General features: G+C 39.4%; 1 protein-coding gene across 6 annotated transcripts; it reads left to right on the forward strand.

The window, feature by feature from the left end:
• GEMIN2 (gem nuclear organelle associated protein 2) lies at window positions 1-25,063 on the forward strand. Of its 6 annotated transcripts, XM_064365807.1 has the most exons (10): window positions 1-164; window positions 551-635; window positions 3,674-3,763; window positions 4,204-4,263; window positions 8,346-8,459; window positions 11,117-11,161; window positions 14,076-14,144; window positions 17,512-17,622; window positions 21,825-21,883; window positions 24,665-25,063. In XM_064365807.1, exons 1-10 carry the CDS (start codon window positions 28-30, stop codon window positions 24,702-24,704), a joined length of 810 nt encoding a protein of 269 aa, XP_064221877.1. In that variant the 5' UTR covers window positions 1-27; the 3' UTR covers window positions 24,705-25,063. The 6 variants fall into 6 exon arrangements, with proteins under 6 accessions (XP_064221877.1, XP_064221878.1, XP_064221876.1 ...); XM_064365808.1 differs by lacking the exon at window positions 11,117-11,161; XM_064365806.1 differs by lacking the exons at window positions 21,825-21,883; window positions 24,665-25,063 and adding an exon at window positions 19,295-20,053.
• The last annotated feature ends 527 nt before the right edge of the window (window positions 25,064-25,590 follow it).

The raw sequence follows: 25,590 nt of genomic DNA on the forward strand, positions 1-25,590 counted from the left end.
TGAGCGGAACTGGCTGGTTTGAAAGCCATGGCGTGGGTACCAGCCGAGTCCGCAGTGGAAGAGTTGATGCCTCGGCTATTGCCGGTAGAGCCCTGCGACTTGACGGAAGGTTTCGATCCCTCGGTACCCCCGAGGACGCCTCAGGAATACCTGAGGCGGGTCCAGTGAGTGATTTGGCCCTAGGTGGGTGGGCTGGTCGTCTGCCCTGCCCCTGGGTACAGCCCCCGGTGCTCCGCTCGACCTGCGTTCGATAAAGTCCTGTTTCTTCCCGTTCCAGTCTCTTGCGAGTTCGGGTCTGTTCCGGATTCTGAATTACATCCTTACGTGGGCGAGTTTCTGTTTAACATGATTGAACGTACCAAGATGTGTGATCTTAGATTTGTTTTCAATCCAGATAATTTCAGAAATATATTCTTTAGTACGTCAAGTGGAAGTCTGAATTTTTTTTTTCTAATTTCACAATAAACTATGGAAATGGATCGCTGGTTTTACTACACCTGAGCAAAGCACAATAGAAGTTTAATTTCTTGCATTTATTACTTATTTGCAGGATCGAAGCCGCTCAATGTCCAGATGTTGTGGTAGCTCAAATTGACCCAAAGAAGTTGAAAAGGAAGCAAAGTGTGAATATTTCTGTGAGTTTTATTAACCGTCTGGAGATTACCCCCAACCCCTCAATTAAAAGACTAAGGCTCTTCCTATAGTATCCTACAGTATCGATTATGGTGTAAGTAAGATTTGACTACTCTCTGCAAAGTTGGACATTCGCTTGTACTTTTTCCTCCAGAAAGGCAACTGGCATTTACTGCCTCTGAGGAGGCTTTCTGTAACTCTGGCATTTGTGGAGGCTTGCCCATCTTACTTCAGGGATATTATCCAGTCCTTTCAAAGGAGTCTTTAAATGGGTTACTTAGGCTATCTTCTGTTTTTTTCTTGTTTGTTTATAGAGAGGGAGTCTCTGTTGCCATCTGGTCTGGAACTCCTGGCCTCAAGTTATCTTCCCGCTTCTGCCTCCCAAAGTGTTGGGATTACAGGCTTCAGCCACTGTGCCTGACCCCTTTATTTATTTATTTTTTGAGACAGAGTCTTGCTCTGTCACCCAGGCTGGAGTGCAGTGGCAGGATCTCGGCTTACTGCAAACTCTGCCTCCCAGGTTCAAGCTATTCTCCTGCCTCAGCCTCCCAAGTAGCTGGGATTACAGGTGCCCAACACTACGCCTGGCTAATTTTTGTATTTTTAGTAGAGATGGAGTTTCACCATGTTGGCTAGGCTGGAACTCCTGACCTCAGGTGATGTGCCCACCTCGGCCTTACAAAGTGCCGGGATTACAGGCATGAGTCACTGCACTGGGCCCTCCTTTTTTTTTTTTTAAGGAACCTTTTTCCAGTTATTGGATTGGTGTTTAATCCTAGTGTACTTCGCATGTTCTGAATTTGATAAAGTTTCACTTTTTGTCAGAATAGAAACCCAGATGTCTTACACTTTTACAGCTACTTGCACACTGTGGACATTTTCGTTTATTTATCCAACACATTTTTAATTAAGCAACTGGGTTGTGCCAGGCACTGGGAATATAACAGAGGATAAGATAAAAAAGGATCCTACCCGTATAGACAGAGAGTAAACAAGCAAACAAATAATTACATATTGTGACTATTGCTATGAAGAAAATAAGCATATGTAATAATCATAAATTACAGAACTACTGTAGATAGAGGAATCATAGAAGGTCTCTCTTCCCCCCCCACTTTTTTTTTTTTTTTTTTGAGTCTTGCTTTTTCACTCAGGCTGGAGTGCAGTGGTGTGATCTTGGCTCACTGCAACCTCCACCTCCCGGGTTCAAGAGAGTCTCCTGCCTCAGCCTCCTGAGTAGCTGGGATTACAGGCGTGTGCTACCACACCTGGCTAATTTTTGTATTTTTAGTAGAGATGGGGTTTTACCATGTTGGCCAGGCTGGTCTTGAACTCCTGACCTCAAGTGATCTGCCTGCCTCAGCCTCCTAAAGTGCTAGGATTACAGGCGTGAGCCACCACGCCTGGCCAGCAAAGGTCTCTCTAAGGAGGTACTATTTAACCTAAGCTTAAAGGAGGTGGCATTTTAAATTGTTGATAGTAATTTCCTTTTCATGTTCAAAGTAATTTCTCTATCTGATATTTATAATCAGAAAATTTTAATTCAGACACTATAATGTTTCCTATAATTCCTCTTCAGGATTTTTTAGTTGATTTATTTATTTTTTTGAGACAGAGTCTTGCTCTGTCACCCAGGCTGGAGTACAGTGGCACGGTCTCAGCTCATTAGTTGATGTCCATTAGTTGATGGACATTTAATGGAACAGAATGTCTTATATACCTAATTTGATAGATGGATGGATTGATTGAGACAGGGTCTCACTTTGTTGCACAGGATAGAGTACAGTAGCATGATCATAGCTCACTGCAGACTCGAACTCCTGGGCTCAAGCCATCCTCCCATCTTAGTCTCCCCAATAGCTGAGACAACAGGCATGTGCCACCATGCCCAGCTAATTGTATTTTTTGTAGAGACAGAGTCTTGATATGTTGCTCAGGCTGTATGTGCTGTTTTAGAAACCAGAAGTTTTCTAAACTTCTGTTTAGAAACCAGAACTTTCTAAACTTCTGTTTTCTAAAATGTTTAGAAAACATTTTAAAGTTAAGCATCTTTAAGTACATTTTGCCCATACCAAAGTTCTTATTTTTAATTGTATTGTTACATAATAATCATAATTTCTTGCTTTATCATGCAGGCAAAATAATAATAATTGTACATATTTATGTAGTACATGTGATATTTTGATGCATACATATAATATATAATAATCAAATCAGAGTAATTAGGGTATCCACCACCTCATTTATAATTTCTTTGTTTTGGGAACATTCAAATCTTCTAGCTGTTTTGAAATATATCATAAATTATTAACTATAGTCACTCTACTGTGCTATTGAATGCTAAAACTCATTCTTTCTATGTAACTATTTCATACCAAAATTCTTTATTTAGGGTATATCTCTCTTTTTGTCTATGTTTGATATTCTAGAAAGGCAGGTAGGACTAGATCATATCCTCTGGGCTAATGTCATTTAGATTTCATAGAAACTCCAAGTATAAGCCTTTCCAGATTTCTCTTATTAAATTAACTAAGGCTCTTTCCCTAATGTTTTTAACTGGGATATAAATAGCAAAGTGAAATGTCTACTTTTTTACATCTGCAAGAAATATTTTCTTTCTTTTTTTTTTTTTGCAATGGAATTTTGCTCTTGTTGCCCAGGCTGGGTGCAGTGGCATGATCTGAGTTCACTGCAGCCTCCACCTGCTGGGTTCAAGCGATTCTCCTGCCTCAGCCTCCCTAGTAGCTGGGATTACAGGCGCCCGTCACTATACCCAGCTAATTTTTTGTATTTTTTGTAGAGACGGGGTTTCACTATGTTGGCCGGGCTAGTCTCAAACTCCTGACCTCAGGCGATCCACTTGCCTCAGCCTCCCAAAGTGATGGATTACAGGCATGAGCCACTGCACCCGGCTGTATTTTATTTTTCTTGTATAACCTTTATTATACACTTTATCTTGGTTTTACTTTTGCTTTGCAGAGGCATGAGATTCTAGTTTTGACACTAATGTTAATCCTAATATTTGTGAACTGACCTCTAGCTTTCAGGATGCCAACCCGCCCCTGAAGGTTATTCACCAACACTTCAGTGGCAACAGCAACAAGTGGCACAGTTTTCAACTGTTCGACAGGTAAAGTGTCGTATTTAATCTAATGAAGCCCCTGTTGGATTTATTTCTATTTCTAGACTGTGGTTAGAAAAATAAAATGTATGATCCTAAAGTATACAGAATATTCATGAATTACCAAATTATTATAATTGTTAGACATAATACAGTTTGAAACATAGTATAAGTTTTATTTATTTTATTTGTTTATTTCAATAGTTTTGGGAAACAGGTGGGTTTTGGTTACATGGTTGAGTTCCTTTGTGGTGATTTCTGAGCTTTTGGTGCACTCATCACCCAAGCAGTGTACTCTGTACCCAATAAGTAGTCTTTTATACCTCACCCCTCCCACCCTTCCCATTTTCCAAGTTTTAGATTGTTAAAATATTGTGCAGAAACTGATTTCTTTTCAGTTACCCATTTTTTGAAAAGTACCGTCTAACGTCTAACTTTTCTTCCTTTAGAATGTGAACAAACATAGAAGTCACTGGAAATCACAACAGTTGGATAGTAATGTGACCATGGTATGTAAGTTTCTCAGTTTTAAGTTGTACAGTGTATACCTGATTGAAAGAATCTACATTTACTTCCAGTCTTTAAAGATTCACTTCCTATTCAGTGTTATTTTCATTCTTTTCAATATACCATTAGTAGTAACAATTCCATTACATTAGTAGCCTGAAAAGTATAGATTTTCATGACAATTTTTTTTTTGTTTTGCGACAGGGTCTTTCTCTGTCTCCCATGGTGAAGTGCAGTTGCATAATCACAGCTCGCTGCAGCCTCGACCTCCTGGGCTCAAGTGATCCTCCCACCTTAGCCTCCCAAGTAGCATAAACTAAAGGCACATACCACCATGCCCATCTAATTTTTTAAATTTTTTGTAGAGATGAAGTCTCCCTATGTTATCCAGGCTGGTCTCTTACTCCTGGGCTCAAGTGATCCTCCTGCCTTAGCCTCCCAGAGTGCTAGATTACAGGCATGAGCTACTGTACCCAGCCTTTCATGTCAATTTTAGTTCACAATATCTTGGGGGACTTTGGATAGGTGACTGTTAAGCTTCTACAAGTTTTTAAGGATTCTTCTAGGCATTTACTTTCTAGGAAATTAATACATTTTTAATATTTGCAAAAAGATTGAATAAAGACTTAATGGATTTTCCTGATGAGGTGATAGTGCCATGCAGTAAACCCACACATTTACAGAACTTGTAAATGATTCTGCTTCTACTTAATGTGATGAGTCTACATCACAATTCCAGTGACATATAAGTGAAGCCTGTCATGTATACTGTGATGCGTATGTCCTACATTTTATCTTTAGATATAATTTTAAGGTCTTCAGTAGATATATCAGGACTACCAAATGAATAAAGGAGTTGGAAAGATGATACGTTGTCTCAAGACAGTAGTTTTTAACCTTTTAGGGGATTTCATATTTTTTTCTGAGGACCTAATGAAAGCTATTTGTCTTCAGAGGGGAAAAAATGCACCTATGCACAAAATTTTAGTTTCAGGTAGTTCATAGATTTTAGATTTTAGAAGCTTCCTGTAGACAGTGCTTCTTGATATCTTTTACATGGTGACACATTAGAATAAATGACTGCTTGCATATTCTTTCTGAAACCCGCCAAAAGCTGAGAGATTCAGTATATGGCATCTCTGTATGCTTCTGCATACCATTTAGACGCTCTGCTCCAGGAAATGTGTTAAGGGAAGTAACTTATCACTTGCCAAAGGACATTTAACTCGTAAAAGGTATAGCTAGTCCTTCTATCAAAGAAGCATGTGCACATACACACACAAAAAGTATGCTTAGGGTTCAAACTCAAGGCTGTCTCTAAAGCCTTTGTGCCTTTGATTATGTAATGGTGCCTTCCTAGTCAGAAGGGTATATGTATGTAGTAGGGACTGAGACAGGTAGGTAAATATATTTTTTTCTTACTCAGTGGAAGGGCTTTTTGGTGCATGCCCACTAATTAAAAAAGAAGCCACGGCCAGGTGCAGTGGCTCACACCTGTAATCCCGGCACTTTGGGAGGCTGAGGCAGGAGGATCAGGAGATCAAGAGATTGAGACCATCCTGGCCAATATAGTGAAACCTTGTCTCTACTAAAAGTTCAAAAATTAGCCAGGCATGATGGCGTGCACCTGTGGTCCCAGCTACTCAGGAGGCTGAGGCAGGAGAATCACTTGAACCCGGGAGGCAGAGGTTGCAGTGAGCTGAGATCATGCACTCCAGCCTGGTGACAGAGCGAGACTCCGTCTCAAAAAAAAAAGCCACATCAGTAACATGACTTGATAAAATTTTGTCAAAAATGGAAATGACCAACATAATTGATTCAATAAACTATGGCCCATCAGAACAGTGGAATATTATGTAGCAATTATAGATTTTTATCATGGCAAATGTAAACATCATATACATAATAAAATGAAAATATTTTAAAGTACACTCTGGGCCAGGCACGGTGGCTCATGCCTGTAATCCCAGCACTTGGGGAGGCTGAAGCAGGCAGATCACCGGTACTCAGGAGTTCAAGACCAGCCTGGACAACATGGCAAAACCCCATTTCTATTTAAATTATTAAAAAAATAAAGTACACTCTGATGGAAACTGTGTGAAAACATAAATATTAATTGATCCAATAATTTATTAAGCATGTACTATATTTAATATTCAGGATATTCAGTACTAACTGAAACAGAAACAACTTCTGACCTAATGGAGTGATAGGAAAAGGTAGATACTTTGTTCCAAGACAATAGGGTTTAACTTTTTAGTGTCTCATGATCATCCTGAGGTTTTGTTTTATTTTATTTTATTTTATTTTGAGATGGGGTTTCACTCTTATTGCCCAGACTGGAGTGCCATGGCATGATCTCGGCTCACTGTAATCTCTGCCTCCTAGGTTCAAGCAATTCTGCCTCAGCCTCCCGAATAGCTGGGATTAGAGGCTCCCACCACTGTACCTGGCTAATTTTGTATTTTTAGTAGAGACGGGGTTTCACCATATTGGCCAGGCTGGTCTTGAACTCCTGACCTCAGGTGATCCATGCTGAGGATTTAATGAAAGCTATTTATTCCCAGGGGGGAAAAATGCACCTATGCAGAGTAATGTGCAAGGTGATATGTACAAATAAAAGTTGTTTTGTTAAGGAAGTTATATTGAGCTGAATGTTTCTCCTAACTAGTCCTGCTTTTTCTGTCTGGCAGCATAGAGTAGATCTGTTTCTTCTTTGATTGGACAGCCCTTCAAACATGTCAGATATGTAATCATGTCTCTGTATATGGGATAAACAGCCTTCATTCCATTAAGCATTCTTGGTGCATTTTTCCCCCATACTTGTTTCTGTTTTTATCATCCTCTTTTGGACACACCCTTATCTGTCAGTGTCCATTAGTCTGGTCCAAACTAAACACATCTTGGCTGGGCATAGTGGCTCACACTTGTATCCCAGCACTTTGGGAAGCCAAAGCAGAAGAATTGCTTGAGGCCAGGAGTTTGAGACCAGCCTGGGCAACATAGTTGAGACACCTATCTCTGCAAAAAAATTTAAAAATTAGCCAGGCATGGTGGTACGTGCCTGTAATCTCATCTACCCAAGAGGCTGAGGTGGCAGAATTGCTTGAGCCTGGGAGATGCAGGCGGCCATGAACTGTAATCATACCTCTGCACTCCAACCTGGGTGACAGAGCAAGACCCTGACTCAAAAAATGTAATAATAAAATAAGAAAAAACAACATGTCCTACATATTGTATAGCCGCTTAGGCGCAATGTTTGCCAGGGCTGCTGTAACAGACTCGGTGGCTTAAACAACAGAAATTTATTTTCTCACAGTCTTGAAGGTTAAAAGTCCAAGAACAAGGTGGTAGCAAGGTTGGTCTCTTCTTCCTTTTTTTTTTTTTTTTTGACAGAGTTTCACTCTTGTTGCCCAGGCTGCAGTGCAATGACATGATCTCAGCTCACTGCAGCCTCCACCTCCCAGGTTCAAGTGATTCTCTTGCCTCAGCCTCCGAGTAGCTGGGATTACAGGTGTGCGCCACCATGCTCAGCTAATTTTTTTTTTTTTGTATTTTTAGTACCAAAAGAAGGTGGGGTTTCACCATGTTGGCCAGGCTAGTCTCGAACTCCTGACCTCAGGTGATCTGCCCACCTTGGCCTCCCAAAGTGTTGGGATTACAGGCATGAACCACCATGCCCAACCTAAGGTTGGTCTCTTCTAAGGTTTTTTCCATGGCTTGCATATGGCCACCTTCTCTTTTCTCTGTGTGTGGGAGTCCCTGGTGTCTCTTTGTGAGCTCACATTTCCTCTTACAAGGACACTAGTAAGATTAGATTATGGCTGACCCTAATGGTCTCAATTTAAATTAATTACTTCTTTAAAAGCTCTGTCTCCAAATACAGTGACATACTGAGGTACTGGAGGTTAGGGTTTTAAAATACAAATTTTGGGGACAGAGATTCTCCCCATAACTGGCACTGTATCTTTGGGTTGAGGTAATGGGAACATGGGAGACCCTAACTTATTTTGTTTACTGTTCTGTGTAAAAATTAATACACAGGAATAAATCTGTTTTTGTTTTTGTCTTTTTTTTCTTTCAGCCAAAATCTGAAGATGAAGAAGGCTGGAAGAAATTCTGTCTGGGTGAAAAGTTATGTGCTGACGGTGCTGTTGGACCAGCCACAAATGAAAGTCCTGGGATAGATTACGTACAAGTAAGGGCTATGTCAATAAACAGAACAAAAAGCATTTTAATTTTGGTGTATCACTTAATATAAGGAGTCAGCAAACTACATCCTGGGCCAAGTCCAGTCCTTGGCCTTTTTTATATATCCCATGAGCTATGGATGGTTTTTAGGTTTTTAAAGAGTTGTAAAAAAGAAACCAATAATATGTGACTGAGACTGTATGTGGCCTGCAAAGCCTAAAATATTTGCTGTCTGACTCTTGATAGAAAATGTTTGCCAACCCAGACTTAGTTTATTAGCTCTTCATCCTAACAAAGCAGCTGTGACTTTTTTTAGGTTGACTTCATATCCCTTATGTTTGACTTGGTAATCATTTTATGAGTTGGATAAGATTCAGGTTTTTTAAAAATGACGAGGCATCGGGCAAACAATGTTATGAGTAGCTAGGGAAAAAATGGCAAACGACACAATTAGGTGCTTTAAAACACATAATTACATATATCACTTCATGGGCTTGTAAAAAAGAAATAAAGTAAATCACATAATCTGAAGATGAAATGTTGAGGATATGTTTAAAATTCATGTGGCTTTAATCATAAGTTATGGAGCCAAAGATAAAAATACAAAAGAAGAAAAAAAAATAAGTTATGGAGCCAACTCCTTGTCCTTTAGGATTCGCCTACCCCCAAGTTGGCAGGTGTTCCTTTAGAATCCAGTGTGTGCCTCTGCATTAGTGCTTACTCCCTATATCTTGTTGTTCTCTTCAGTCCAACAGGTATTTATTATTTGCTATATGATGCCACATTGTGTTTTTCCCATTTAACGCTAATTTTTCCCAAAGATTGAAAGAGCTCCAAGTATCAATAAAAAAAACAAGAATCACCCCTCCCCTGCCCAAGAAAAAACAGGCAAAGGATGTAGATACCTCACAGAAAGGAAATAAAATTATTCTTATATGACAAGATGCCAAAAATCACTTGTAATAGAAGTATAACCTAACTATGCCAAGGTGCTATTTTTCAGGTAACATATTGGCAAAGAAAGTTTGATACACCATATTAACAAGAGCTGGGAAAACAGGCACTCTTATACATGATGCAGGAGTGTAAATAGACTCAAATCTTAGGGAAAGTAATTTGGTACTTTTTCTATATAACCAATTGATCTTTTGGATGATATCCTTAATATATGTTACACTTCAAAAATGGTTTTCTTAATATATAAATATATATTTGAGACAGGGTCTTCTTCTGTCATCTATGCTGTAGTGCAGTGGTATAGGTCATAGCTCATTACAGCTTCAACCTCCTGGGCTCAAGCAATCCTCCCACATCAGCCCTCCACATAGCAGGGACAGCAGGCACACCTGGCTAATTTTTTAATTTTTTGTAGAGATAAGTTTACTAATATAAACATTTTTAACTTTTTATAAAATTTTTTATAAATTTTTTTTAGAGATATGCTTTTTCCTTTTTGCCCAGGTTGGCCTGGAACTCCTGGGCTCAAGCAATCCTCCTGCTGGAATTACAGGCATGAGCCACTATGGCTGACCAGAAATAATTTTTAATTTAATAAAGAATTAAAACTTCCTTATTTAGCTTATTTTCAGAGAATATAGACAAGTAAAATACACCATGTTAAAATTTTAAAAAAAACCCTTAAGGAAGTAAGAGTGTAATATATATCCTCTTAAGTTTCTCACAAATCAATGGTATTTTTCATAATTAGGAATCGCAGCCTTAGACTCCAAACTACACTTTTAAAATTTGAATCAAATTAGATTTTAAAAATGTCATTTTAATTGAAATGTCCTTAATTCTTGAGAATGTTGCTTTAGGCTGGGCACAGTGGCTCAAGCCTGCAATCCTAGCACTTTGGGAGTCCACGGTGGGTGGATAACCTGAGGTCAGGAGTTCAAGACCAGCCTGGCCATCATGGTGAAACCCCATCTTAAAAAATAAAAATAAGAAAAAAAAGAGAATGTTAGCTTTAGCTGAAAATTTTGTAATGTTGTGTGTAACATATTAATGTCATCCTATGTTACAGTTTTATTGAATATACTTAATAACTTAGTTTTTTCAAGTAGTATCATTTAAAAAATTTTTAGTCTTTAACCTTTTAGTTACTAAAATTATACTTTATTTTAAAGTTTACATATTCAGGCCAGGCAAGGTGGCTCCTTCCTATAATCCCAGCACTTTGGGAGGTCCAGGCAGGTAGATCATTTGAACTCAGGAGTTCCAGACCAAACTGGGCAATATGGCAAAACCTCATCTCTACCAAAAATACAAAAAATATTACTTGGGCATGGTGACATGCACCTGTGGTCCTAGCTACTCTTGAGGCTGAGGTGGGAGCATCACTTGAACCCAGGAAACAGAGGTTGCAGTGAGCCAAGATCATGCCACCACACTCCAGCCTGGGTGACAGAGTGAAACCCCGTCTGAAAAAAATAATAATAATAATTACGTATTCAAATTTTAAGATGTTATTTTCTTCCACAGTACTGACATAGTAGTTACCAGAATGTCATATTGTAATGGACAGTGAGTGAATTTTCTTTTATTTGTTCTTTGTTTCTAAACAACAATGTGGCAAGAAATTCACCAGTTTGAAAAAAAATAAAAATGAAGCTCCTCCTTATAATACCATTTAATAAATTTCAGTCTCATTTTTTCTTTCAGATTGGTTTTCCTCCCTTGCTTAGTATTGTTAGCAGAATGAATCAGGTAAATTAATGATAAAGATATATGGATTTTTTTGTTTGCATTGAGTGTGAAAGTATTTGAATTATTAATACATTTACTGAATTCTTACAGTATGCAAGACTTTGTCCTAAGCTCTTCAATGGTTCTTATTTAATCCTTACTACAACGCTCTATGGGGAATTATTATTGATAACTACTTTTTTAGATGAAGAAACAGCATTTGAGGTTAAGTAACTTGCAGGTGGTTTTTCAGCAAGTAAATGACGGTACTGGGATTCAGTGCCAGGTAGATCTAACTCCAGAGCTCGTGCTCTGTCTTAATCATGGTGCCAGAGTATTCATTTCTCTTTTTTTTCTTTTCTTTTCTTTTCCTTTTTTTTTTTTTTTTTTTGAGACAAAGTTTTGCTCCTGTTGCCCAGGCTGGAGTGCAACGGCACGATCTCAGCTCACTGCAACCTCCATCTATTGGATTCAAGCGATTCTCCTGTCTTAGCCTCCTGAGTAGCTGAGATTATAGCCATGCGCCAGCATGCCTGGCTAAATTTTGTCCTTTTAGTAGAGATGGGGTTTCACCATGTTGGTCAGGCTGATCTCGAACTCCTGACCTCAGATGATCTGCACGCCTCAGCCTCCCAAAATGCTAGGATTACAGACGTGAGCCACCGCACCCGGCCAGAGTATTCATTTCTGTAGATTTCAGTTATAAGTGTTAGATTCTGGGGTTTGAATTAAATACAAGGTCCCTGACTTACAATGATTCAGTTTAGGAATTTTTTTTTCCATCATGCCTGGCTAATTTTTGTATTTTTAGTAGAGACAGGGTTTCACCGTGTTGGCCATGTTCGTCTCGAACTCCTGGTCTCAAGTGATCTGCCCATCTCAGCCTCCCAAAGTGCTGGGATTAGAGGCATGAGCCACCATGCCTGACCAATTTAGGAATTTTCAGCTTTACAATGTGTTTATCAGCACATAACCCTATTGTAAGTTCAGGGCCATCTGTACTAAGGTTTGATTGCTATTTCTAGTTCTAGATGTCCTATACATTCTGTTTAGATTGAAATACATAATTTCTTGGATCAAAGGGGAGAATTATGGAGTTTGGTTCTGTTTTTTAGGAGTAAGAACTCTGTTATTCATTTAAAAATCAAATAAAAATTTAGTTTCACCTTCATATAGCACTGGGTACCTTTGGAAGACTTTTTTTTTTTTTAAGCAGGGTCTCATTCTGTTGCCCAGGCTGGAGTACAGTGGTGTGATCCTTGGCTCACTGCAGGCTTGTCCTCTGGGGCTCAGGCACTCCTCCCACCTCAGCCTCCTGAGTAGCTGAGACCACAGGCATGTGCTACCATGCCTAGCTAATTTTATTTGTTTATTTTTTGTAGAGACAAGTTCTCTCTATGTTGCCCAGGCTGGTCTGGAACTCCTGGGCTCAAGCAGTCCTCCCACCTCAGCCTCCCAAAGTGCTAGGAATACAGGTGTGAACCACTGGGCCCAGCTGACAATTTTTTTAGCGGGCGATATTCTATTGGAAATAATAAACAAGCTGACAGTTTTACTTACTTAATCATTTGCATTAAGATATTGTAGCAGTCATACTAAACTTCATCAGTATGATTTTTGTTGTAAGCATCAACTGTATTTGAATAAACCAAGGAATATTTTCAAGAGTTTGATAAATCCATCTGTACAGTTTAAAAACAGATCTTTCTCCAGCTGTTTTTTTCTTCAGATTTGTACTTTGATTTAATTTCAGTTTGGAAATAAACTGATGGTATTTTTACAAACACATCTTTTTTTTTTTTTAGACAGAGTTTTGCTCTTTTGCCCAGGCTGGAGTGAAGTGGCAGGATCTCAGCTCACGGCAACCTCTGCCTCCTAGGTTCAAGCAATTCTCCTGCCTCAGCCTCCCAAGTAGCTGGGACTACAGGCACTCACCACCACTGACCTCAGGTGATCTGCCTGCCTCAGGCTCCCAAAGTGCTGGGATTACAGGTGTGAGCCACTGCACCTGGCCACAAATACATCCTTTTTTAACCTTGTGAAGTTTTTTAAGTAGTTACAAACTAAATTATTAATAGTTAGAAACTAAATCCTCAGATTTAAACCAAGATGTTAGTTGATATTTGAAAGTGTGAAAATATTTGTTTTAAAAGCCTCACTGGGGCTGGGTGCAGTGGCTCATGCCTGTAATCCCAGCACTTTGGGAGGCCAAGGCAGGCAGATCACCTGAGGTCAGGAGTTCGAGACTAGCCTGACCAACATGGAGAAACCCTGTCTACTAAAAATACAAAAATTAGCTGGATGTGGTGGCGCATGCCTATAATCCCAGCTACTGGGGAGGCTGAGGCACGAGAATCACTTGAACCTGGGAGGCAGAGGTTGCAATGAGCCGAGATCGCGCCATTGCACTCCAGCCTAAGCACAAAGAGTAAAACTTCATCTTAAGGGGAAAAAAAAGGCTGGTGTAGTGGCTCACACCTGTAATCCCGGCACATTAGGAGGCCAAGGTAGGCAGATCATGAGGTCAGGAGATTGAGACCAGCCTGACCAACATGGAGAAACCCGTCTCTACTAAAAATACAAAAATTAGCTGGATGTGATGTCACGTACCTGTACTCCCAGCTACTCGGAAGGTTGAGGCAGAAGAATTGCTTGAACCTGGGAGGCAGAGATTGCAGTGAGCCAAGATCGTACCACTGCACTCCAGCCTGGGCAACAGAGGGAGACTCTTATCTCAAAAAAAAAAGCCTCACTGGATAAGCCATCGAATCAAACTAATTAGAGTCAAACTAATTAGTTTTCTTAGAAAGTTTAAAGAATGAGGTCATTTTAAACATCAGAGTTGCTTTGTAAATAAACTTAATGAAACTCCTGTTGAATTCGTGTTTTATTGTTAATACAACTCTTCTCTACCCACCACCCTTTTTTTTTTTAGGCAACAGTAACTAGTGTCTTGGAATATCTGAGTAATTGGTTTGGAGAAAGAGACTTTACTCCGGAATTGGTAGTATTGCATCTTTTTCTTTTCATAATGTAGGCAAAAATTAGACGTTTTAGGTCAACTATGGGCCACATATACAATGGTGCTCCCACAGGATTATAATGCTGTATTTTTACTGCACCTTTTTTTTTCTTTTGAGACAAGGTCTTACTCTGTTACCCAGGCTGGAGTGCAGTATTACAATCATAGCTCACTGCAACCTTGATCTCCCCAACTCAAGCAATCCTCCTTCCTCAGCCTCCTGGGTAGCTAGGACCACAAGTGCATGCAACCACAGCCAGCTAATTATTGTTTTTACTAGAGACAAGATCTCACTATGTTGCCCAGGCTGGTGTTGAACTGAGTCCAAATGATCCTCCCTCCTCAGCGTCCCAAAGTGCTGGGGATTACAGGCATGAACCACCAGGCATGGCCTTTTGTGTTTTTTAAATAGAGACGAGGTGTCACTATGTTTCCCAGGCTGCTCTCAAACTTCCAGGCTCAAGTGTTCCTCCCAACTTGGCCTCACAAACTGTTTGTATTATAGGCAGGAGCCACTGAGCCCAGCTCCTTTTCAGTGTTTAAATATGTTTAGATGCAGCTGGGCACAGTGGCTCACACCTGTAATCCCAACTACTGGGGAGGCTGAGGCAGGAAGATCACCTAAGGCCAGGGAGGTTGATGCTGCAGTGAGCCATCGTGCCACTGTACTCTAGCCTGAGTGACAGAGTGAGATCCTATCTTAAAAAAACATTATGTGGGGTTTTTGGATGCACAAATGTTTACCATTATGTTACAGTTGCCTACAGTATTCGGTACAGTAATGTGCTGTATATGTTTGTAGCCTAGGAGCAATTGGCTATGCAATGTAGTCTAGGTGTGTAGTAGACTATACCATCTAGGTTTATGTAAGTATACTTTATGATGCTCATCCAGGGACAAAATCACCTAACGCATTTCTCAGAATATATCCCCTTCATTAAGTGATGCATGACTGTACTTACATATGAGATATGATGCTACAGTATTTTATTTATTTATTTATTTTTTGAGATGGAGTCTCCCTTTGTTGCCCATACTGGAGTGCAGTGGTGCAGTCTCGACTCACTGCAACCTCCACCTCCTGGGTTCAAGCAGCTCTCCTCTCTCAGCCTCCCAAGTAGCTGGGGCTGCAGGGTCGTACCACCAAGCCCAGCTAACTTTTATATTTTTGTAGAGATGGGCTTTCTCCATATTGGCCAGACTGGTCTTGAACTCCTGACCTCAAGTAATCTACCAGCCTCCACCTCTCAATGTGCTGGGATTACACAGGCTGAGCCACTGCAACCGGCCAGTATTTATATTTATATATGTGTATGTATGTGTATATATATATATGTTTAATCTGAAGTATGCTTCTTTGTAGTCAAATAAGAAACACTAGAATGTAAATCAACATACTACTTCCTTCATTGAGAAAGTCTTGCTTTGAGAAAAAAAATAGTCAATGAAAGAGTTGATTTATATCTTGGTACAAGGTACAAACTGCTTATCTTGTTGCAGACAGGTGTAGAGGATATTTAATATTTGAATGCTAGCTTTACATTGTAAGTATATCCCTTAAAATTTGAGTCAAGTTGACATGTATAATTTTTTTTATAGAAAAATTATTTCCACAATTTGTAAAAGAAACCTGGATTTGAATCTTTTTATGTAAGAAAAAGTCTTACTATTGATTTGGGTTTGCCTGAAGAACTAATTTAGTGTGTTATATAAATTGCTATTTAAATTTTGCCCTAATATTTTTTAGGTTTCCCCAAAGTGATATGTTGCTCAGAATAAAAGAAGTTATATACACTACTGATGGAAATACAAATTTGGTATAACATTTCCAGGATACAATCTGGTGATCATATCTGAAAAAGTTTGATGAATATACATACTTTTTGTCACCATTTACTTGCAATACTTTATAAACTTTCCCCATGTTGTCAAATGGGATTAAACAAGGTAATGTTATTAAATACTCTCAACAAGGCACTTAACATTGCCTTGTTAATCCCATTTAACTACATGGAATGGCTGAGTGGGATGGCTCATGCCTGTAATCCCAGCACTTAGGGAGGCCAAGGTGGGCACGATCACTTAAGGTCAGGAGTTCGAGACCAGCCTGGCCAACATGGTGAAACCCCATCTGTACTAAAAATACAGTATTAGCTGGGTATGGTGGTGGGTGCCTCTTGTCTCAGCCTCTCAGGAGGCTGAGGCAGGAGGACTGCTTGAACCTGGGAGGCAGAGGTTGCAGTGAGCCAAGATGGCACCACTGCATTCCAGCCTGGGTGACAGAAGGAGAGTCCATCTCAGAAAAAAAAAAAGGACAAAACAACATGGGAAACATTTTATATGTATTATAAATAAAAAAGATGGCTACAAGGTGATATTACAACTGATGAAATTTTATTGAAAAAAAGTCATACGGCCAGACACAGTGGCTCACGCCTGTAATCCCATCACTTTGGGAGGCTGAGGCGGGTGGATCACTTGAGGTCAGGAGTTCAAGACCAGCCTGACCAACATGGTGAAACCCCATCTCTACTAAAAATACAAAATTAGCGTGATGGCGCATGCCTGTAATTCCAGCTACTCGGGAGGCTGAGACAGGATAATCGCTTGAACCCAGGAGGCAGAGGTTCCAGTGAACTGAGATCATGCTGTTGCACTCCAGCCTGGGCAACAAGAGTGAAACTGTCAAAAAAAAAAAAAAAATGTTGTACATATGAATAGGAAAAAGAAGAACATTTTTAAAGTGAGTCAAAGTTTTATCTGGAATGCTGGGACTGCAGGTTTATTTTTTCTTGTGCTTATGGTATTCTTCACAGTTTCTCTGCATCAAATATGTATTTATTTTGTAATTGAAAAACCCATTTTAAAAGGGAGTGGGGATAAATTCAGACTGTCAAAGTATTTATAGAAGTGTCAAAAAATTATTTCATCTACAGTACAGTTCCTTTGTATGCCCCAGAGGACAAAATTATACAATTATAAAATGACTTGTGTATCTGTCCATACAGAACTAAGAAAAAAAGTATCTTAATTTTTTCAAGTATTTGTATTCATCTTAATGTAGTTTTCTGCTTACAAATGAGAACTTCCTGTCATAAGAATATCTGAAATGAACTCTTGGAGATCAGGGAATATTTTAAGGTATCCAGTGTCTTGTGTCTATAGTTATGGGATACAAAAGATAACACCTGGCTCTCCAAATGATGCTTTGTTGTCTATACCCAAACATAATATAGTTAAATGTTCTATGAATTTATTCATAGCAGATAATCAGGCATAACATTGGACATTTAAAATAAACTTCTGCTTCACTATTTGTCTAAATACTACCTTTTTGAATTTTTTTTAGGGAAGATGGCTTTATGCTTTATTGGCTTGTCTGGAAAAGCCTTTATTACCTGAGGCTCATTCACTGATTCGGCAGCTTGCAAGAAGGTGCTCTGAAGTGAGGCTCTTAGTGGTAAGTTTAAAATTAAAAGCACTCACAAATTTATATGGTGCTAAAGAAAGAGTTCAATGAAATAGGAAAACACATGGAATATTTTATTGGTTGCAATTAGATTTATAATTTATAATTTCTAATTATAAATTTATAATTAGATTATAATTTATAATAACAGAAAAGCCCAAAATAATAGTAGCTTAAATAAAGTGGAAATGTTTTTCTCAGATAAAGAAAGTTTGGACCTGGTGAGGTGGCTCACACCTGTTCCCAGCACTTTGGGTGGCTGAGGTGGGTAAATCACCTGAAGTCAGGAGTTTGAGACCAGCCTGGCCAACGTGGTAAAACCCCATCTCTACTAAAAATACAAAAATTAGCTAGGCATTGTGGTGGGCGCCTGTAATCCCAGCTACTCAGGCGGCCGAGGCAGGAGAATCGTTTGAACCCGGGAGGTGGAGGTTGCGGTGAGCTGAGATTGTGCCACTGCTTTCTAGACAGAGCAACAGAGTGAGACTCTGTCTCAATAAAAAAAGTAAGTAAAAAAATTAGATTTTTACCGCCAGGCACAGTGGTTCATGCCTGTAATCCCAGTACTTTGGGAGGTCGAGGCAGGCGGATCACTAGGTCAGGAGTTCGAGACGAGCCTGGTCAATGTGGTGAAACGCCGAATCTACTAAAAATACAAAAATTAGCCAGGCATTGTGGCACTCACCTGTAATCCCAGCTACTTGGGAGATTGAGGCAGGAGAATTGCTTGAACCCAGAAGGCGGAGGTTGCAATGAGCCGAGACCGTGCCATTGCACCCCAGCCTGGACAACAGAGCAAGACTCTCTCAAAAAAAAAAAAATTAAGATTTTTTACTAAGATGGCAGGAGTTTTGTCATATGTGGCTTTCATCCTCATGTTCATCTCATGATCCATGATGGCTGCTGTAGCTTTAGCTATAGTTTTTGGTTTTTGGTTTTTTTTTTTTTGAGATGAAGTCTTGCTCTTGTTGCCTAGGCTGGAGTGCAGTGGCGTGATCCCAGCTCACTGCAACCTCCATCTCCGTAGTTCAAATAATTCTCCTGTCTCAGCCTCCCAAGTAGCTGGGATTAAAGGCATCCACCACCATGCCTGGCTAATTTTTGTATTTTTAGTAGAGACAGGGTTTCACCATGTTGGCCAGGCTGGTCTTGAACTCCTGACCTCAGGTGATCTGCCTGCCACAGCCTCCCAAAGTGCTGGGATTACAGGCGTGAGCCACCATGCCCAGCCAGCCATAATATTTTGATATGGGCAACTGGAAAGAAGCAGCCCATCCTCTTTAAATGACCTTCTCAGAGGTTCCCCAGGCATATCTGGCTATATATCTCATTGGCCAGAATTTAGTCACATGACCATAAGGGACTTTAGGAAATGTTTCCTTTTGCCCGGGCACAAGTACGCCTAGCTAAAAATGAGCTGCTGTTGATAAATAGTGGGGGGACACAGAGAGCCAGAGTGATCAACCAGCATTCTTGGGCATAGTAATTGTTTTGAATTTCTCCAATCAAACCCTTCCTCTAACTCATGCCTATAGCATTACTGTATAAATTAATCTAATGCCAGATTAAGCCCAGTTTTGATTTTTCTTTCCTCCCTCCTTCCCCGTCCCCAGAATGTGCATTGACCACTCCAAATTTTTTTTTTTCTTTTTTTTCCCCCAAGATAGGGTCTCACTCTGTTGCCCAGGCTGGAATGGAGTGGTGCAATCACAGCTCACTGCAGTCTCAACCTCCTCAGGCTCAGGTAATCCTCCCATCTCAGGCTCTTAAATAGCTGAGACCGCAGGCATATACCACCATACTTGCCTAATTTTTATTTTGTAGAGATGGGTTTTTGCCATGCTGCCCAGGCTGATCTCAAACTCCTGGCCTCAAAGCAATCTGCCGCCCCTGGGCTCTCAAAGTGCCAGGAGTACAGGTGTCGTGTCTAGCCCAGAATATTTTCATTGAACTTCCATGATATGGCCCAAACTAACATTTATATGGCCTGTGCTCCAGAAAAAAATGTGCTTACTGTTCACTAACTGTTCCCTGTGCTTTGTTTCTAGACTTTTTTCCCTCTACAGAAGTCCCTTTCCACTCTCAATTTGCATTTAAATACCATTTACTTTTTGTAATCTGGTTCATATTCCACCACATGCTATAATACTTTCCTGAACCTAAGAACTAGAAAGAATCTCTCCATCTTGTTTTTCCAGCATACTTTATATCCTGTGTATGGCACTTAATACATTTTTTCCTTCTATATTAGCTAATATGTGATATTTCATCATCTGTACTACTAGCAGATAATGTTTTCTTCAGCTTTATTCCATATAATGCTTGCTACATGAAAGAATTAACATGCGGCTGGGCACAGTGGCTCACGCCTGTAATCCCAGCACACTGGGAGGCTGAGGCAGGCGGATCATGAGGTCCGGACATTGACACCATTCTGGCCAACATGGTGAAACCCCGTCTCTACTAAATTACAAAAAATTAGCTGGGCATGGTAGTGTGCACCTATAGTCCCAGCTACTCGGGAGGCTGAGGCAGGGGAATCGCTTGAACCCAGGAGGCAGAGGTTACAGTGAGCCGAGATCGTGCCACTGCACTCCAGCCTAGCAACAGAGCAAAACTCTGTCTCAAAAAAAAAAAAAAAAAAGAATTGAATATGGAAAATGTGCATCTCAAATTTGAATTAAATATGTCTGCTGTAACATTACTGAGATTATTGTGACTTTTCCTTGAAACGTAAAAAGTTCACATTTTATACCACTGCCTTCCATGTGTCTTAAACCTGTCATTTTAACAAATATTTAAAGTGAACTTTTAAAAATATATTAGTTCAGGCTGTGCGTGGTGGCTCACACCTGTAATCCCAGCATTTTGCGATGCTGAGGCAGGTGGATCACCTGATGTCAGGAGTTCAAGACCAGCCTGGCCAACGTCGTGAAACCCATCTCTACTGAAAGTACAAAAATTACCCAGGTGTGGTGGCACATGCCTGTAATCCCAGCTACTCAGGAGGCTAAGGCAGAAGAATTGCTTGAACCCAGGAGACAGAGACTGCAGTGAGCCAAGATCATACCACTGCACTCCAGCCTGGGTGACAGAGTGAGACTCTGTCTTAAATAAACAGGCCAGGCCTGGTAGCTCACACCCCAGCACTTTGGGAGACCAAGGCAGGCGGATCACAAGGTCAAGAGATTGAGACCATCCTGGCCAACATGGTGTAACCCTGTCTCTACTAAAGATACAAAAATTAGCTGGATGTGGTGGCATGTGCCTGTAGTCCCAGCTACTTGGGAGGCTGAGGCAGGAGAATTGCTTGAACCTGGGAGGCAGAGGTTGCAGTGAGCTGAGATCGCACCACTGCACTCCAGCCTGGTGACAGAGCAAGACTCCATCTCATAAATAAATAAATAAAGTTCAGAAATTGCCTGCATTTTAATTCAGAAGCCTGACCTAGAATATTTTCTGGTATGACTTATCCTGGAAGCCAAGATTTCACTCTTTCTTGATCGTGAGGTCCTTAAAACATAGGCATATATGGTGAACCATATATATATTCATTTATATATATATACATAGATATTCAGTAATGAGTATGTATATTCAGTAATGAATACATATATTCAGTAACGAGTATATATATTCAGTAATGAGTATGTATGTATTCATTACTGAATATATATAGACGAACAATAAGAATCCTGTGTCTTGACTGTACAGTGATGAATATATATATCTTCATATACTTATATAACGAGAGGAACAATAAGAGCCTTCTGTTTTGGCTGTATAGTGATGAATATATATGAATATATTATATATTCATATTCATATATATATTCATCACTATATATTATATAGTATATATTCATGTATATACTAATATGAATATACAATATATACATTCATCACTGTACTGACACATTATTCTTATTGTTCCTGTAGTAGGAACCAGGGAAAAATTTCCCCCAACTTAGATCACTTCACTCTTATTTTTTTTCCCTATTCAGAATCTTTATTTAAAAAATAGTCTTGTTTCTTAAGGAATCATTATTCTACAGTGTTCTTTTTCTTTGAGGGCTCCTATTTCCACATGATGATTACTATCATAAAGTTTTCATGTTTCATGTTTCACATAATTTATTTCAAAAATAATAGGAACAGACAATATTTAAATTTTTCTTCCTTTTTTTTTTTAGGATAGCAAAGATGATGAGAGGGTTCCTGCTTTGAATTTATTAATCTGCTTGGTTAGCAGGTATAGTTAATCCTTGGCTTCTTGATTATTTCTATATCAATGAGGTCAGTGAGGGTAGAACATATTTATTACATTTGTTTTTTGTTTGGTTGTTTTTTTTGAGACCAGGTCTCACTCTGTTGCTATAGCTAGGGTGCAGTGACACAATCACAGCTCACTACAGCTTTAACTTCCAGGCTCCAGTGATCCTCCTACTTCATCCTCCTGAGTAGCTAGTTGGACCACAAGCATGCACCACCACAACCAGCTAATTAAAAAAAAAAATTTTTGTGGAGACAGGGTCTCACTCTGTTGCCTAGGCTGGTCTCAAAACTCCTCAGCTCAAGCGATCCTCCCACCTAAGCCTCCCAGAGCACTGGGATTACTGGCATAAGCCACTGCACTCAGCCTTCATTTTTTTTTTAATTGCCTGTGTCTTGTGTTCATTTTCAGTTGTGGCATATTTTTATTTAGTATCTGTTTGATTTCATTTCTTACATAAAAATTTTTCTTGGAATTTATTTGAAAAAAATTTTTTTTTTTTTTGAGACGGAGTCTCAGTCTGTTGCCCAGGCTGGAGTGCAATGGCACCATCTTGGCTCACTGCAACCTCCACTTTCCAGGTTCAAGTGATTTTCCCACCTCAGCCTTCCAAGTAGCTGGGATTACAGGCACCTGCCATCATGCCTGGCTAATTTTTGTATTTTTGTGGAGACGGGGTTTCACCATGTTGGCCAGGCTGGTCTTGAACTCTGAACCTCAGGTGATCTGCCTGCCTTGGCCTCCCAAAGTGCTGGGATTACAGGCATGAGCCACCATTCCCAGCCTGAAAACTTTTTCATATTCTAAATTCTAAATAAAACACATACATACTTATTTTAGGTCTCCTCCTGGACATATTTTTATTCCATAGATCATCAGGGTTTCTATTCCAATGCCAGTACCTTTTTAAAGCTTTATGATATACTTAAATATTGAGATGGCAAGTAAGTGTCCATATTTTCACATATTCAATATCTAGTTTCTTGATCTATAATAATTATGCTGCTGATGAAAATTAACATTTACTGGACAATTTGTGCCAAGCATTTTCCTTACTAAGGAACCCATTTGATCCTCATAAGGTGGGTACTGTTATCAGTTTACAGATGAGGAAACCATGGCAGAGAGAGGTTAATTAGCATTACTCCCATCACAAAGCTAGTAAGTGGTAGAGTTAGGATGCAAACCCAGGCAACTTTACTCCAGAGCTAAGCTTTTAACTACGCTGATCACAAATGAAGCTAATACCTACCTCATCTGTTGGTAGTAGCAGTTAAATGAGATGATATAGCATTGCCCTAGTTATTTTATGTATAGTATCTCTACCCTTTACAGTAGCTCAGAGTTGTGTTTTGTTGTTTTTGTTTTAATACAGTTTATCCTTTCAGCTCTATTGGACTTGATTTTTTTTCCTTTTACAGATAATGACACAAATTTGGAAAGGTTAAGTAATTGATGGCTCAGCAAACCAGTAATAAATGAAATCTGAAACTTAAGTATAGCTTCTGACTGCCAATCCATTGAGATTTTACAGTATTATGCAATTATGAAAGCAACAACGTTCAAGTGTATTTTTTGCCCTCAAAAAATTAGATAAAAATGGAAAAAGAGTTCTAGACTACAGAAGGTTGTGAAGCTAACAGCTTTACAAAACAAGACATAAAGATTTGAAACTTAAGAAAAAAAGGGCGGGGTGCTGTGGTTCAAGCCTGTTCCCAGCACTTTAAGAAGCCAAAGCAGGTGGATCACCTGAGGTAAGAAGTTCAAGACTAGCCTGGCCAACATGGTGAAACCCTGCCTCTACTAAAAATACAGAAATTACCCAGGCATGGTAGCACATGCCTGTAATCCCAGCTACTCAGGAAACTGAGGCAAGAGAATTGCTTGAACCCAGGAGGCGGAGGTTGCAGTGAGCTGAGATCGTGCCATTGAACTCCAGCCTGGGCAACAAGAGGGAAATTCCATCTCAAAGGAAAAAAAAGCCAGGCGCAGTGACTCACACCTGTAATCTCAGTGCTTTGGGAGGCCAAGGTGGGAGGATTGCTTGAGTTCAAGAGTTCAGTGAGCCATGATAGAATTTGATTAGTGATTTTCCTTTTTATTTAATCTGGTCTTTTAATTACATAAAATAGTTACCTTGCCAAAGTTAAAATTATAATTCAAGGTACATTTGGAGTATTTTAGCATCCATCTTTATACTCATTAGTCTCTTTTCTCCTTTCTCCTCTAGTTAACCATGTTACTATTAATTTTTGTTTTATCCTTTCATTCATTGTTTCTTTTTAAAAGTATAAGTAGGTCAGATGCAGTGGCTCATGCCTATAATCCCAGCACTTTGAGAGGCTGAGGCTGGAGAATTGTTTGACCCCAGGAGTTCAAGACCAGTCCAGGCAATGAGCCATGATCATGCCACTGCACTCCAGCCTGGGTGACAAAGTGAGACCTTGTCTCAAAAAAAAGGAAAAGAAATATATAAGCAAACATGTATATTTGCAATCCTACACATACTCACATAAGGTAGCGTACAAAACAATCTGTTTTGTACTTCATTTTTTTCACCTAATAAATCCTGGAAATCATACATTAGTAGTATAAATATCTTCCTCATTCCCTTTTATGGCTTCATAATTTTCCACTATGTAGATGTACTATAGCTTATTTAACCAGTCTCTTATTGATGGACATTTGGGTTGCTTTTGGTCTTTGGCTATTAAAAATATTGCAACAGTTAATATCTTTATAAATTATTTTTTTTACTAGGTATTTTGACCAGCGTGATTTAGCTGATGAGTCATCTTGATGTAGCTGATCTCTCAGGGATAGAAGATATTTCTCATGAAGGCAGCCTAACTCTGAGGAAAGCAATGCCAATTCAAGTACAGATTGCAACATATCTTCAACACTGTGTGAAGGGTTCACATCTTTACCTGTGCATTTCATATTGATACTCAGAATATAGGTTGTATTGATTTGAATATCTGAAATATCAATGGAAAATCCCACTCAGTTTTTGATGAACAATTTGAACAGTTTTATGTAATCAAGTAGCTTGCATAGAAATTGTATGATGAAATTTTACATAGGTTCCTGGTGCTGTTTTGTTCTTTTTTTTGTTTGTTTTTTGTTTTGTTATTTGCTGATATAAAATTTTATTGAAAATATGTTCTGGTTACAAAAATTTTGTTTGACACCTAACAAAAGACAATGGATAGCCTTAGCATCAGAATTAAAATAATAATCTAGATTAAATGGCAAGTATGTTCATACTCAGCAGTAATTAATCAAACATTTTTTCCTTTGAGCTTAGTACTTTTTTTTTTTTTTTGAGACGGAGTTTTACTCTGTCGCCCAGGCTGGAGTGCAGTGGCATGATCTAGGCTCACTACAACCTCCGCCTCCCAGGTTCAAGTGATTCTCCTGCCTCAGAATCTCGAGTAGCTGGGTCTACAAGTGCCAGCCACCATGCCCAGCTAATTTTTGTATTTTTAGTAGAGATGGGGTTTCACCATGTTGGCCAGACTGGTCCCAAACTCTTGACCTCAGGTGATCCATCTACCTTAGCCTCCCAAAGTGCTGGGATTATAGGTGTGAGCCACCATGCTTGGCCTCGATACTTTTATTTTTAAATGCTGTGTTGTACAAAAAACTTCAACAAATCATTTTCAAAAATACTCTAACAAGTCAAC

This window comes from Aotus nancymaae, unplaced genomic scaffold (assembly GCF_030222135.1).
Source record: "Aotus nancymaae isolate 86718 unplaced genomic scaffold, 86718_ANA_hifiasm-v0.15.2.pri h1tg000062l, whole genome shotgun sequence".
Taxonomy (NCBI): Eukaryota; Metazoa; Chordata; class Mammalia; order Primates; family Aotidae; genus Aotus; species Aotus nancymaae.

Bases quoted from the DNA above. Each gene is read 5' to 3' on its own strand.
- GEMIN2 (XM_064365806.1), top strand. From the start codon at position 28: ATGGCGTGGGTACCAGCCGAGTCCGCAGTGGAAGAGTTGATGCCTCGG. The intron at 165-550 runs GTGAGTGATTTG...ACTTATTTGCAG, and splicing joins GAATACCTGAGGCGGGTCCA to GATCGAAGCCGCTCAATGTC. The intron at 3,764-4,203 runs GTAAAGTGTCGT...TTCTTCCTTTAG, and splicing joins AGTTTTCAACTGTTCGACAG to AATGTGAACAAACATAGAAG.